This window comes from Oratosquilla oratoria, chromosome 12, assembly GCF_046742065.1.
Source record: "Oratosquilla oratoria isolate Oo_2021 chromosome 12, ASM4674206v1, whole genome shotgun sequence".
Taxonomy (NCBI): Eukaryota; Metazoa; Arthropoda; class Malacostraca; order Stomatopoda; family Squillidae; genus Oratosquilla; species Oratosquilla oratoria.
This window is the reverse complement of record NC_134788.1, coordinates 21347270-21359575: the sequence shown is the minus strand read 5'-3', so window position 1 is coordinate 21359575 and position 12306 is coordinate 21347270. Positions and strand designations below refer to the sequence as shown.

Sequence of the window (12306 nt, the reverse complement as noted above, 5' to 3'; positions counted from 1 at the left end):
GCCAGAGAACCGGGGTTCGATTCCCCGGTCGGGCGGAGATAAGTTGGGTTTGTCTCCTTTCACGTGTAGCCCCTGTTCACCTAGCGGCGAGTAGGTACGGGACGTTAGTCAAGGAGTTGTGACCTTGCTGTCCCGGTGTGTGGTGTGTGAGTGGTCTCAGACCTACCCAGAGATCGGCTAATAAGGAGCTCTGAGCTCACTGCCGTAGGGTGGTGTCTGGCTGTCTCGACAGAGACTGCAGCAGATCCGTGGTGAATACACACACACACACACACACACACACACACACACACACACACACACACACACACACACACACATAGACGTGGGCGGGGAGTTGGGTGTGTGTTTGTGTGTGCAAGGTCATAGCATTACCCATACAGCGGACCTACGAGCTCTGAGCTCTCTTCCGGGAGGGAAATAGCTGTCGATCACGAGTCCAACACGTGATCCAAAGACCAAGTGAATACACACACACACGCGCGCGCGCACACACACACACACACACACACACACACACACACACACATATGTATATATATATATATGTATATATATATATATATATTATATACATATATATATATATATATATATATATATATATATAAATATATATATATATATATATATATATATACATATAATTCTCAATTACGCAAATTATACACAGATCACGCTGGCTATGTAGATCGTACACCAAAATGTATTGATATTATGTAATTTTTGTCTTCATTCTCAAAATTTATTCTCCCTAATAACCGACCAAAACAGATACGAAGCAAATAAGCAGTTTGTTACGTTACTTGACCAATATATACATCGGTTGAACAGTCTTTTAAATCTTCAAATTATCATATCATATGATTGACGGAAAGTTAAGAGTTTAGCCTCACAACCGACCACGGCCAGGAGCTTACGACCGCCGCGCAGGGTAGACATGAGACGATGTCCGACCGCGAGAATATGGAATAAGCGCTTCGTTAGGTGTTCTGACTCCTTCGTTTACTCCAACCACGAGAATTCCTATCCTGATTTTGTTTTGTTTCCTTTGTTTATACTCCGCCCGCCTCCTTCATCTTTTCTGTTGCTTTCCATATTTTGTGTAGTGTCTCCTTTTTAACATCTATTTTTGTTTTCCCGTATAAGAATTTTCTTGCTGTCAATTCGTTATTGCCACCATATACTGTTTTACTCCATTATTCTTCAAGTTCCTGGCATTGTTTATTTACATATGACGTCTTAGACAGCGAAGGCTTGAGTTGCACGCTTTCATCTATTTGATGAGCTTGTTTTCGTGGCTGTCTTTTGTACAGACTACAGGCCAAGCAAGTATGCCTTTGTTGAATTCGTAAGTGAAATCATATAGTGGTAAAGTAGCTTAGTGCATACGATGTGTGTTTACTTTTGGCATTTGCTACACCTCACTTACCGTTTGGTAGTGTAATTGGGATTATTGGCATTCTGAACAGGGATAAATGTGAAGGTATTTAATATTTATCAAGATGTTTGCCAGCTTGGCACCTGCAATTACCTATATAGTCGGTTAGGTCTTATCATTCTGAATGTTTTAACCACAGATATAAGTACTGCAAACTAATAGTTACAGTAGTGCCAATAGCTATTTAAGAATTTTTCAGATGAGTGGACATCTATTTTTATAACTTTACCAAGCCCAAGGGGATAGGTTGGGTCAGGTCAGGTCTCACTGCTGCAGTTCCTCTTATCAATTAGTATTTTAAAACCCATATACAAGTATCACAAAATGATGGTAATGTTGGTAGCAATTCTTAGATAATTGAGACTGGCAAATATTGTGGTATATTATAAAGATATTCACCAGTCTCACAACTGCCAACTTTAACTCTGTCATTGGCTAACTCTTATCATTGTGAGTATTATGAGCTTCATATATAACTATTGTTAATTAGTATTAACATTGGTAGCAATTAAAAATAAAACAGACTGATAAGCATCTTTATCATTAATATGTAGATACACGCGAAAACAAGTGCAGCACCACCATCACGCTGATACTGTTTACAACGCCATATTTTGTGACCCATTGGATTTTGTTTCGCTTAGTTTTAATGCGTGCATCATTCAGTGCATGTGCAGGGTATTCAAATTATCTTGTTGTTGTGCAAGTGTATGCCCGATTCTTCAAAGGCAAACAAATATTCACCGATTCTAATGCAAATTTGATTATCAACCTCGGCAAATTAGTTTTCCGAGTAAAAATATTAAGGGAAAGCACCAAGAAACCAATATTTTAATGTGAGAAAACTGTTTTTTAACCTATTTTCTCCCTGATATGAGGAGCTCAAGATTGTTGGGTATTGCTTACTTGGTGATTTGTTGACCCAAAAACCTTCGCATGCTAAGTTGCATGTCAATTGAGCCAGTGGTGATAAATGTTCAGTTTTTCACATGGGCGCAATATAAAAATAGAAAATTAAGTATTCATTTTGTAAATTATAATGTATCAAGGTAATATATAATTTTGTGGGCAGAAATAAAAAACAAAAAAGTTGCTAAAACAAATTTCGTAAGTAATGAAGTTGTGTCAGACGAATGGTACACCATGTTTGTTATGATAGATGCCGACTTCGAAGAAATGAAAGGATGATAAATTGGAATTCGTCTAACCTAACCTGTGTTTAATAAATCAGTACCTGTAATTTATATGTCATCCGGATCGTCCTCGTCGTCATCGTTGTGAGAGACGTTGGCGGGCTTTTCAGCAGATTTGCTTGTAGCAAGGTATCTTTTATTTTTATTTCCACCCAGAAAATCACATATTATGATCATGTATTATAATTTACAAAATTAATACTTAATTTTCTAAATCTATAATACGCCCATGTAGAAACTGAACAAATATCCCAGTAGTTTGGATTTTATTGATTATTTCTAAATTGACAACAGTTGCCATGGCAACATGATAGGTGTTAGTAAGAATTGTATAAGAAGAAGGTCCTGCAATGTTAATGACATGCTCAGTTGATTTGTTGACCCATAAAACCTTTACATGCCAAGTTGCATGTCAATTGGGCTAGTGGTTTGGATTTTATTGATAATAATCTAAAAATTGACAACTTCATAGTTGCCATGAAAAGGCAAATATGGTATGATGGAGATGTCTCATATTGTTTTTGACATGCTCATGTGATTTCTTGATCCATAAAACCCAAGAATTCTGAATTTTAATGAAATTGGACCTGTGGTTTAGAGTTAATGTGTATTTCTTTCCTAAATCTTTACTAATTACCACCCTTGACAAGCCAAGTGTAACATTATTTGGGAAAAACGAAGAAAATTTTACCCTGGTTTGATTCACCCCATCGAGAAAAATTACTTTATACAGAAAGATATTGTGAAAGACATTCTTAAGAAAAGTGATTGAAAGAAATTCAAAAGTAATGAAGAAATACAAAACCATAGGAGGGAACAGTAGTCAGAGTAGTAAACAGTAACAGGGGAAGCAGGGGGTGAAAGAGGGTCTTGATTGAGAGGATTAGGAGAGGAGCAGAAGGAGAAATTAGTGAGGAACAGTGTGGGTTTAGGACAGGTAGGAGTTGTGTGGATCAGATTTTTGTGGTAAGACAGATATGTGAAAAGTTTTAAGACAAGGTAAGGATGCTTTTTGGGGCTTTATGGATTTGGAAAAGGTTTAGTACAGGGTAGACAGGAAAGCACTGCAGGTGTTGCAGATATATGGGATAGGAGGAAAGCTTTTTAGAGCAGTCAAGAGTTTTTACAAGAGTAGTAGAGTGGCCTTGCTGTGGATGTGCTGTGTCTTGCAACACTGCTTCTGACCCAGGGCAGTGGACAGGATGCAGGGATGACCTGTCATCCAGGAGGTGCCAAGATGAGAGGGAGGGAGGAGGGTGGAGGGAAATGGAATATGTAGGGGATGGAATGGGTGGGATTGGTTCTATGCCTTTCTTATTGGCTACCCCCTGTGTAAGGGGAAAAAGCCTTTGGTATATGTATGTATGTATGTAGTAGAGCTTGTGTTAAAATCAGAAATGGAGAGAGTGAATAGTTTGAGGTAAAGGTGGAACTTCACCAGGGAGGTGTTATGTCACCTTGGCTATTCAATTTAAACATGAATGGGCTGGTGTAAGAGGTAAATGCAAAGGTAATAGTTTCGGGGATTGGAGATGGTTAAAGAAAATGGAGAAAAGTGGGGGATAAGCCAGTTGTTGTTTGCTGACACCGCTGCACTTGTAGGAGGATCAGAGGATGGATTGAGGAAGTCAGTGATGGAGTTTGGGAAGGATTGCAAAAGAAGTAAATTGAAGATAAATGTGGGTAAAAGTAAGGTGATGAGATGTATAAGGGAAGAAAGTGGCAGCAGACTGGTAGTGAGTATTAAAGGAGAGAGATTGGAGGAAGTGGGTAGTTTTAGGTACTTGGGTGCGAATGTGGCAGGAAAGGGAGGAGTTGAGGTGGAGGTAGAATGTAGTTTGAGAGAATCAATTGAATGCCTTAAAGGATTAAAAAGTGTAATGAGAAATAGACATTTGGGAATGCATGCTATGAGGAGATTGTATAGAGGAGTGATTGTGCTGACAGCACTTTATGGGGCAGAAACATGGAACATAAGAGAGTACTTTGAATGTGTTTGAGATGAGGTGCCCAAGAAGTATGATAGGGTTAACAAGGCTAGAGTGAGAAACGAGGAGGTGAGGAGGAGAATGGGTGTGGAAAGGGAGTTGGGAGATAGGATTGATGAAGAAGTATTGGGATGGATTGGACACATGGAAAGAATGAGTGAAGAAAGATTAATATAGGAGGTGTGGAAGACAGAGGTAGAAGGAGTGAACATGAAGGAGTGACCAAGGATGAGATGGATGGATTGGGTAAATGGGGCATTGGGTTTCACCTGCGTCTGTCACCTCCATAACTATGTGTTTACTTCTGTTACTGTTTCCTTGTATGATTTTGTATTTCTTCTTTCACTTTCAACTTTCTTTTCATCACTGTCTTAAGGGGAACCCCCACCCCCAGATTTAAGAAGAATTCGAAAAAAAAAAAATTATTGCATAAATACATAGTAGGGATCTTGCTCTAGATGCTGTGAAGTGTTTTTATCATACCGCCATTTTTAAAGGATTCAAAGGGCCTACCCTCCCTCCCCCCTGCAGCCACATGCTGTGCACGACCATTGTTTACATATGTTTTGACCATATTTTACTCTATTTTTTTGCATTTGATGCACTTATAAAGTTTTCTCTTACGTCCAGCATGCACGTGACTATGTGGTGTAAGGAAGTTCAGCCTGTACGACTGGCAGTGGCTTGATAGCCTTACAAAGTAAAGGACATGTACATGCTAGCTTGCTGCGTTCACTAATTTGCCGTGTGAAATTCGCATCTATTTTTCAGTGAAGAGAAATTTGAAGATATTAGCCATGCCTAAGCTATCCAAACAAAAGGCACACTTGCAGAAGATAAGAACGTCTACATTAGCAACTCAAGGGGAGAAAGAAAGAACCTCAGCATCAATTTTGTTATCACCACCTCCGCCACCACCACTAGTACTCCCTTCAGCAGCTCTCTCCCTGCCATCTACATCCACATCCTCAGCACCTGATCCTCTGTCCTCTACACCTATATCAGACACCTTGTCTCTACGCAAACAACTGTTTGGTAACAAGTGGCTACAAGGATGCCTCCTTGTTGCAACACCTTGGGTTTAGAGTCTCAGACCTCACAGTGATGTCCCTGATGCAGCAAGAGCCTGTTCCAACACCAGAAAGGACACCCAAGTAAAGAAAGAGAGCTGAATCCCAGCAATCAGACTACCTTGCTGGGTCATTCAAGACCAAGAACTCAAACTTTGCGACAAAGAGTAACGTGGCACCTTATGAGACCCTCACTTTGAGTGAATAATATCCTACACTGTAGGAGGGTACAAAGTGCCTGAGTTACTTGAAAGATGCAAAATCATCATGAAAATACAATGGAACCTGTTTTCAATGGGTCTTAGGAGGTCCAATGTAAAATTTAGTCAAACTAAGAAAAAAAAAAAACTTTAACACTCGTTTCTGAAAAATGTAAGTTTTTGATACACAAAGTCTATCTCATACCTTAATTTTCAACCGATTTTTGCATATGAGGTCTATATTAATAGCTAGATGAATGACAAAAAATGAAATAGAGAGTTTTTTTTGCATATGTTAAATAGAATTTTTTTAATAACGTATCAAAATAAAAATTGTATTTTTTTTCCCCTTGGCGTTAAACAACGATATTAAAAAAACTTTCAATTTTTTTTTTTTTTTTTATGTAGAAGGTTCTTTTGCTGTAAAATGGAAGAAATCGAATAAAAATTGTAAGAGGAGATAGGATTTGAAAGTAGCCCAAAAATATGGTATTTTTTACGTTTTTTATTAAAAAAAATAAATAAATAAACTACTGGTCAGATCTGAATAGAACTCAAGCTGAGAAGGTTTCCTCAGACCTAGATATCACACAGAAAAAATCAGCAAGATCCTTCAGAAAAAAAGAAAAAAGAAAGAAAGAAAGAAAAAAAAAAAAAAAAAAAAAAAAAAAATTGGGTGGGGGGTCCCCATAAGTATGTCTTTCACCATATCTCTCTGTAGGAAGTAATATTTCTGTATGGGGTGAATTAAATGGAGGTAAAATTTTTCTCTTCCCAAATGATATTACACTTGGCTTGTCAGTGTACACCAAGGGACTCCCTACTGGGATCCTCAATATATTTCCTACACCACCTCTGCACTGACTTTACGACTTTCTTAGTCCAATGATCTTTACTGTTACAACAAAGTGCCTCCCCCTAAGGGTGTGACTTTACTCACATGAACCAATAGATTGTTCTCCTCCATCTCTTCTCCGATCAGAAAGACTGTTATAAACGTCTTAACCAATACTGCTTACTCATTCACAATATCAATGCATGAATGGCTTAGTTTACATATTGTTACATCAGCATTTAATGAAGCAGCCTTGCTGTGGATGTGCTGTGTTTTGCAATCCTGCTTCTGACTTGGGGCAGTGGGCGAGATGCAGAGATGATCCTTCCTCCAGGAGGAGCCAAGATAAGAGGGAAGGAGGGTGGTGGATGGGAGTTGAGTATGTGGGGATGAAATGGGTGGGAGTGGAATTTATGCCTTTGTTTTTTGGCTATCTTCCTTTCAAAAGTGAAAAAAACTTTGGCATATGTATGTATTATCACACAAGTGTCAACAATCATTAGGGAGTCACAGGCTTCCTGGAAGATAACTGGGTTTATGTATATAATGCCTCTGTGTTTAAATGGCCTGTAGGTTGAAAATGTTAAATCACTAATTCTCACATTATACATTGTCTTCTTGCTATTTTCAACTTTACTGGGATTGCACCTTTGATAGCGGTTCCTTCCAGATTACATCGTGGTTGTTGAAATTGTTTTAGTAGGTATAACATTTTTTTTTTATATAATTAGACAAACAGGGATCTTACTTAATGTGACAAGAAAAAATATGGAAATTTCCTCTACAATTTCATTTATTACATTATTCAGGAATAATAACACAGACACACCACTTACCAGTGTATCTGAAAGGATGTGACTTGCATCACTTATTTGGGTCAAATGAGATGAACTTCCTAGAGTTTGTCATATCTAAATTCTGGTCATATGTGCCCAAATGTGGAATGTTGTGGAATTATGTTAAAATACGACTGCTGCGGCCATCTGGCATGTTCCTCACTTCCAAATCTCATGACATGATGAAAAAGCCAGAGCAGAACTTTAGTCATTCCGGTTGTGGTGAGGTGAGTATACATGTCTATTGGATGGTTTTCAGCATATTTCTACTGCGAAAGTAGAATACGATATGTAATAGCACCATAGCTGTTATTATTTCTCATTTATGTTACATTATGGTAAGTATAAAGGGTATAAAGGGACTTGAATATTAATGGTTTGTGTACACAGTATTCACAACCCTATTACAGTGTATTAAACAATTTCAAAGAGTTAGATGTGAATCTTATGATTACATATTTTCCAGGAAGAGGGTAACTATCACCATTCCTTTGGAAGAGCTATCCATAGAAGCCACATGTGTCACATGATGAAGAGGATCTGGTGAGACATCTATTGCACAGCTACATCATGAATCGTCTAAGACATCACATGATGACCCACAGAGGAGAGAAGCCTTTCCAGTGTGACCTGTGTGATTCTGCTTTTTCACAAAAGGGTTATCTTAAGAAGCATATGAGAACCCATACAGGAGAGAAGCCTTTTCAGTGTGACCTGTGCGATTCTGGTTTCTCAGAAAAGGTTAGTTTCACAAGACATATGAGGACCCACACAGGAGAGAAGCCTTTCCAGTGTAGGACCCACACAGGAGAGAAGCCTTTCCAGTGTGAACTGTGCAATTCTGCTTTCTCAAGAAAGGGTCATCTCACAAACCATATGAGGACCCACACAGGAGAGAAGCCTTTCCAGTGTGACCTGTGTGATTCTGCTTTTTCACAAAAGGGTCATCTCACAAAGCATATGAGGACCCACACAGGAGAGAAACCTCACCAGTGTGACCTGTGTGATTCTGCTTTCTCAGAAAAGGGTAATCTCACAAATCATATGAGGACCCACACAGGAGAGAAGCCTTTCCATTGTGACCTCTGCAATGCAGCTTACTCACTAAAGGATTCTCTCACAAAGCATATGAGGACCCACACAGGAGATAAGCCTTTCCATTGTGACCTCTGCAATGCAGCTTACTCACTAAAGGATTCTCTCACAAAGCATATGAAGACCCACACAGGAGAGAAGCCTTTCCATTGTGACCTCTGCAATACAACTTTCTCAAAAAAGGATTCTCTCACAAAGCATATGAGGACTCACACAGGAGAGAAGCCTTTCCAATGTGACCTGTGCAATTCTGCTTTCTCATTAAAGTGTAATCTCATAAAGCATATGAGGACCCACACAGGAGAGAAGCCTTTCCAGTGTGATTTGTGCAATTCTGCTTTCTCAAGAAAAGGTCATCTCACAAATCATATGAGGACCCACACAGGAGAGAAGCCTTTCTGGTGTGACCTGTGTGATTCTGCTTTCTCACAAAAGGTTTCTCTCACAAGTCATATGAGGACCCACACAGGAGAGAAGCCTTACCAGTGTGACCTGTGTGATTCTGCTTTCTCAGAAAATGGTCGTCTCACAACCCATATGAGGACCCACACAGGAGAGAAGCCTTTCCATTGTGACCTCTGCAATGCAGCTTTCTCAAGAAAGGATTATCTCACAAAGCATATGAGGACTCACACAGGAGAGAAGCCTTTCCAATGTGACCTGTGCAATGCAGCTTTCTCAAGAAAGGATTCTCTCACAAAGCATATGAGGAGCCATACAGGAGAGGTTTTCTAGTGTGACCTGTACAACTCTGCTTTTTCACAAAAGGGATATCCCACTCAGTATATGAAGACTCCCACAGGAGAGAAGCCTTTCCAGTGTGATCTCTTTGACTGGTTTTTCACATAAGACTTCTCTCACAAGGCATATGAGGATGGACATTGGATAGAAGCCATTCCTGTATGACCTGTATGATGAAAAGATCACAGTTTTTTTGAGGGCTTGGATTAAGCCAGCAGAAAGACAGTTACGCAAGTGATGGCTGCACACTTAGGATCCTGTGTGGCGTTCCTTTTGTTTTACCTGTTTGTTTTACATTCAAGAGTGAACAAAATTCATTCTTATAGTTCAATATATGAGGAATTTGTCCTCTATGTACAAAAAATATTAACGGTTGTCCTGGTAAAGACCCATGAAGTATGAGTATTTACCTGAATTGGGTTGCAGTCCATGCATATGAATGACTAGTCATTGATGATGGTATTCACCTCATCTATTTAAAGGTCAACTGAGGTTTTGGATCTCTTTATTTTTTGTTATATCATGTTTGACAATAACTTAGAAGTTAGAACACTGAAATGCACATATTTAGAATTTTATAGTTTTGATTTTATCCAAGTAGCATAATCTTAAAAGTGCCTGATAGCAGACGAACTTTTCAATGTCGTAGTTACATTTTCCACCGCTGGGACAACTGATGACATTAGGGTTGTTGTTTATATTCTTGGACATGGCCAGTAAGCAACACAATGGAGATTTCACAGTGAGTGAAGAAGAGTTATTGGATTTGGATGCTCCATCATGTTCCAGCGTGGGTATGGTTCAAGGATACACGTATGAACCAATTCGGATATCCAAATGACTCAACTGATGAAAAACGTGTTGAGAGCGAGGAAACTTCAGAGGATGAATGCCCAGAACAAGCAGGAAATAAGGACTGGTGAGTTCGTTGGAATGCATTATTGCATGCACGCTTTACATACATAAACGTACACCACCAACCACACACCACACCAGACAAGACACATGATTTCGTTGGTTTGTCATCAGAGGTGCAGTTGAAGGTTTGAAGGCATGAAATGGTAGGCCTGATACCCAGCAGACATTGATGGGCCTGGCCCTATCTACCAGGCCCCAGCATGCCCAGCAGGGCTGGTTTTATTTTATTTTCTTGGAAAAATACCCACACAACCACCAAGATGACCACATCCACAGTGCATGAATAGTTCATCTGTTCATGCAAGGAGGTTAGCATGGTTAGGCCTATGGCATTCATGCCATAGACCTATAGGCAAGCAGAAGAAATTTTGATTAAATTTTCTGACATTTGCTCAGGTTGTTACTTTATTCCAGGTAGCCTGTAGCTTGCAGAAATAGCTAACCCCCCCTGGACTACCCATTTCCCATCGCATGGCCTTGCTAAAATTCATGAATTTGACTATTTCAGGTGCAGCTGTGGACATTGTGTCACAGCAAAAGGGCAGAGAGAGCTTGTGTTGCTCTGATTCCAGTGCATCACCCAGCACTCAGAATTTTCATTGTCTACCTGAATCCATATGCTCTTGAATTGACAATGTATAGAATCAATGACAATGGGGTGATTGGGAATGACCAACCTCTGCACAAGTGAATAGTCCTATATATGTGCAGGTAGGATTACAGTATTTCAGTTACATATAAGCCCAGGCCTTTTAATTTGAATAATATTGCTGAAATTTTGGTAGTTGTGTTTTGAAGTAAATATTACTAATCTTATATTAAATTATATTTATTCTTAAAATATGTCTGAAAAATAATATATATATATATATATATATTAGTCTATGTAGAAATGCATGTTTTATGAATTTAAAGCAAAATGAATGATCATAGCTTGGTACTTTTATTTCTTTAAGGCTGTACAGGTATCTTGCCTATCATAATTTAGTGGAGTGGTGTTGGCAAGGACTGAGCAAATGAAATCACCTGCCCCTTCCAGTGTGCGCCAGACCAAATTAGGAAAAAATGGCCTGTACCAGATGGACATTACACAGGATTTAAATACCCTTCAGTAATGACTTTGGTTCAGATTCTTGGAATTATATTCGGAATACCATGTGTCCTTGGTATATGAAAAAATTCAGTGTGTTGAAGATTAAACCTGGACCTTTTTTTTCTGGATGATGTCAGACTTCTCTTGATTTTCATACTTGGAAAAGACTGGTTCAGGAACTTTCTTAGCGGACTGAAGTTTGGCATCTCTTGTAAGTTTGTATGATGGATATTCAGAACGCAACCTCAGTAATTCGCCAAACAAAATTTGTACATATTCTGTAAATAAAAAATGGAGATTTACATTTTGTACATTTTATTTCGTTTTGTCATATAATCAAAATAATACCAAATTTTTAGGTGAGTGTTTTGAATCTATCACAGTGCTCCAGTAGGAAGTCCTATGCAGTTTCACAGTTTGGATGTTATATGTAGCACAATAATGCTTCATACACTCACCATATGTTAGATCAACTTTCTCCTTTGCCACTCCAACACCTGTTTTGGCTTTGGGAAAAGATATAGCCCATTGTGTGTCTAATTTTGTTTTTTCTGCTATCTATATGAATTTTCATTGAAGGACAGCAAGTAGTAGTCTGAAAGTGGAAGATTAATAATGATGATTTCTAATCACCATGCATACATTTTACCATTCTCAATATGAATTCAGACCCCTTTTGCTTGAATTATCATAGTGAAATTACATCAGATGTTTGAAGTTACATATGTACTTGCCTTCCTTTCATTGCTTCATAAAAAAAAAAAAAATAGTGGTGGGACTTGGGAGCAAAGAAGCACACAACTTTGTGATATGATTCCAGCGCTGATGTTTGGTTCGTTGAATCACTGTTGCAACTTCAAGCAACATAATAAACCATTTTCAAACTAAATACTTGA

At 38.7% G+C, this 12306-nt stretch overlaps 1 protein-coding gene across 2 annotated transcripts; it reads left to right on the top strand.

Moving 5' to 3' along the window:
* Positions 1 to 872: 872 nt before the first annotated feature.
* On the top strand, positions 873 to 11702 carry LOC143031070 (uncharacterized). 2 transcript variants are annotated; one of them, XM_076194468.1, is made up of 4 exons: positions 873 to 1332; positions 8030 to 10318; positions 10826 to 11028; positions 11274 to 11702. In XM_076194468.1, exon 2 carries the CDS (start codon positions 8134 to 8136, stop codon positions 9391 to 9393), a length of 1260 nt encoding a protein of 419 aa, XP_076050583.1. In that variant the 5' UTR covers positions 873 to 1332; positions 8030 to 8133; the 3' UTR covers positions 9394 to 10318; positions 10826 to 11028; positions 11274 to 11702. The 2 variants fall into 2 exon arrangements, with proteins under 2 accessions (XP_076050583.1, XP_076050582.1); XM_076194467.1 differs by having other exon boundaries at positions 873 to 1351.
* Positions 11703 to 12306: the final 604 nt, after the last annotated feature.

Coding starts and splice junctions, on each gene's coding strand:
- LOC143031070 (XM_076194468.1), top strand. CDS start 8,134: ATGAATCGTCTAAGACATCACATGATGACCCACAGAGGAGAGAAGCCT.